General features: G+C 40.9%; 3 protein-coding genes and 2 non-coding genes across 5 annotated transcripts in view; 1 reads left to right on the top strand and 4 right to left on the bottom strand. All coding sequences in view use genetic code 11, as the record gives it.

Moving 5' to 3' along the window:
• Window positions 1–95: 95 nt before the first annotated feature.
• rps19 (ribosomal protein S19) lies at window positions 96–377 on the bottom strand. The gene has a single exon. The coding sequence runs from the start codon at window positions 375–377 to the stop codon at window positions 96–98; it is 282 nt and encodes a 93-aa protein (YP_009034158.1).
• A 131-nt stretch (window positions 378–508) lies between these two features.
• Window positions 509–586, top strand: GN06_pgt161. Its single transcript has one exon. It is a non-coding gene; the product is annotated as a tRNA-His (tRNA).
• Window positions 587–638: 52 nt separating this feature from the next.
• rpl2 (ribosomal protein L2) lies at window positions 639–2,125 on the bottom strand. The gene is made up of 2 exons: window positions 1,723–2,125; window positions 639–1,069 (listed from the first exon to the last, which is right to left on the bottom strand). The coding sequence occupies exons 1-2, from the start codon at window positions 2,123–2,125 to the stop codon at window positions 639–641; spliced, it is 834 nt and encodes a 277-aa protein (YP_009034157.1).
• A 6-nt stretch (window positions 2,126–2,131) lies between these two features.
• Window positions 2,132–2,413, bottom strand: rpl23 (ribosomal protein L23). The gene has a single exon. The coding sequence runs from the start codon at window positions 2,411–2,413 to the stop codon at window positions 2,132–2,134; it is 282 nt and encodes a 93-aa protein (YP_009034156.1).
• A 174-nt stretch (window positions 2,414–2,587) lies between these two features.
• Window positions 2,588–2,629, bottom strand: part of GN06_pgt159 — a 74-nt gene continuing 32 nt past the window's right edge. The window contains exon 1 of the tRNA in view: window positions 2,588–2,629. This exon is cut by the window's right edge and continues 32 nt beyond it. This is a non-coding gene — a tRNA (tRNA-Leu).

The raw sequence follows: 2,629 nt of genomic DNA, 5'->3' as shown, positions 1-2,629 counted from the left end.
ATAAAGGAAAGCTAGAAATACCCAATATCTTGCTGAAGCAAGATATTGGGTATTTCTTTTTTTTTTTATTTTGAATCTTTCTATTCTGAATTCAGTTAACGACGAGATTTAGTATCCTTTCTTGCACTTTCATAACTCGTGAAATGCCGAGTTGGTACGAATTCCCCCAATTTGCGACCTACCATAGGATTTGTTATGTAAATAGGTATATGTTCCTTTCCATTATGAATCGCGATTGTATGGCCAACCATTGCGGGTAGAATGCTAGATGCCCGGGACCACGTTACTATTGTTTCTTTCTCCTCCTTCATATTGACCTTTTCTATTTTTGCCAATAAATGATGAGCTACAAAAGGATTCGTTTTTTTTCGTGTCACAGCTGATTACTCCTTTTTTTCCATTTTAAAGAGTGGCATTCGATGTCCAATATCTCGATCGAAGTATGGAGGTCAGAATAAATAGAATAATGATGAATGGAAAAAAGAGAAAATCCTTTAGCTGGATAAGGGGCGGATGTAGCCAAGTGGATCAAGGCAGTGGATTGTGAATCCACCATGCGCGGGTTCAATTCCCGTCGTTCGCCCATCCCATTATTGCAAATTCCAAAAATGCAATTTTCCATATTCCTAGTTACGTATTTACTTACGGCGACGAAGAATAAAACTATCACTATATTTTTTCCTTTTCCTAGTTCTTCTTCCAAGCGCAGGATAACCCCAAGGGGTTGTGGGTTTTTTTCTACCAATGGGGGCTTTCCCTTCACCGCCCCCATGGGGGTGGTCCACAGGGTTCATAACTACCCCTCTTACTACGGGGCGTTTACCTAGCCAACACTTAGACCCGGCTCTACCCAAACTTTTTTGGTTCACCCCAACATTACCCACTTGTCCGACTGTTGCTAAGCAGTTTTGGGATACCAAACGGACCTCCCCAGATGGTAATCTTAAAGTGGCCGATTTACCTTCTTTTGCAATCAGTTTCGCTACAGCACCTGCTGCTCTAGCTAATTGCCCACCCCTTCCACGTGTGATTTCTATGTTATGTATGGCCGTGCCTAAGGGCATATCGGTTGAAGTAGATTCTTCTTTTCTCTCAAAAAACCCCTTCCCAAACTGTACAAGCTTATACGGCTTTCTAGATGTATATGACGATCTCTAGACAGATGGATCTTATATGAATCGTATGATGAAGTACCACATGAGTGGATATATAGGAAAGGAATCCAAATCTGCCGAATCGCTCATGTTATGATCTTCTACATCCTAGGTCTCCGCGTTCCGTCATCTGGCTTATGTTCTTCATGTAGCATTCAGATCGAATGACTCTATGAAATTACGTCGATACTTCTACATATTATGGGTAACGTAGGAGACATCCCTATTTTCCCCCGGGGGTCTTAATTACCACTGCTTAGCTTTCAATTCGCCTCTGACCATCAAATTAAATGTGAATAACCCGTCCTCCTCTCTTTGAAACAAGGGGCGCTTCCGGTTCTGTGCGTGCTTCAAACAATTTTGTCTTCTCCATATTACCATATCTCTAGAGTCAATAATTTTCTATGAGGAACTACTGAACTCAATCACTTGCTGCCGTTACTCAACAGTTTTCTGTTGAGGTCTATCCCGTAGAGGTAGTCAAATTGGATCAGTGATCGATTTCTAGGTTTCGTCGTAAACCTAATTGGTTACTTCCAATTACGTAAATCAATAGTTCAAACCGCACTCAAAGGTAGGGCATTTCCCATTGATATAGGAACTTTTGTACCAGAAACAATAGTATCTCCAATTATAGCCCCTCTGGGATGTAAAATATATCCCTTCTCACCATCCCCATAGTGTATGAGACAAATGTACGCATTTCGATTAGGGTCGTATTCTATGGTTACGATTCTACCAGATATGTCTTTTTGATTCCGTCGAAAATCGATTTTACGGTATAGGCGCTTATGACCTCCCCCTCTATGCCTTGCGGTAATGATTCCTCTGGAATTACGACCTTTACCACAACGGTGCCGTCCATGGATCAAATTATTTCGTGGATTGGATTTCACTTGCCTATCTATGGTTCCCTTGCGTGTGCTCGGGATAGGTGTTTTGTATAAATGTTTCGCCGTATTATTAAGTATTCTCCTTTAGTTTTTTTCTCTATCTAGAAGTGGAATAGAATAACCCGGTTGAAGGGTAATGATCATACGTCTGTAATGCATTGTATGTCCTAGAATAGGGCCCATTCTTCTACCCTTTCCGGGTAGTCGATGGCTATTCACAGCTACTACCTTAACACCAAAGAAGAGTTCGACCCAATGCTTTATTTCTGTCTTAGTGAATCCCGATTCGACATTAAAAGTATATTGATTCTTTCCCAATAAACGAAGACTTTTTTCTGTAAATACTGCGTATTTGATTCCATCCATAAATCGACTTTCCCTCCTATGCTCTGAGTTCCAGTATCGATAAGAATTCGAGTTCTTATTGTTCTTATGTTATGGTATGAATATACCATACCAATTCGTTATGTATGGATGATGGATGAGATTCCATGGATAGAGAGCCAGTTCCAATAGACTTATGGAACGTTCCGGTTCGCGTGCATCCAGCAGGAATTGAACCCGCAAATTTACCAATTATGA

This window comes from Oryza glaberrima, plastid (genome assembly GCF_000147395.1).
Source record: "Oryza glaberrima plastid, complete genome".
Lineage (NCBI taxonomy): Eukaryota > Viridiplantae > Streptophyta > Magnoliopsida > Poales > Poaceae > Oryza > Oryza glaberrima.
The sequence above is the reverse complement of the archived record's forward strand: the minus strand, read 5'-3'. Positions and strand labels throughout refer to the sequence as shown.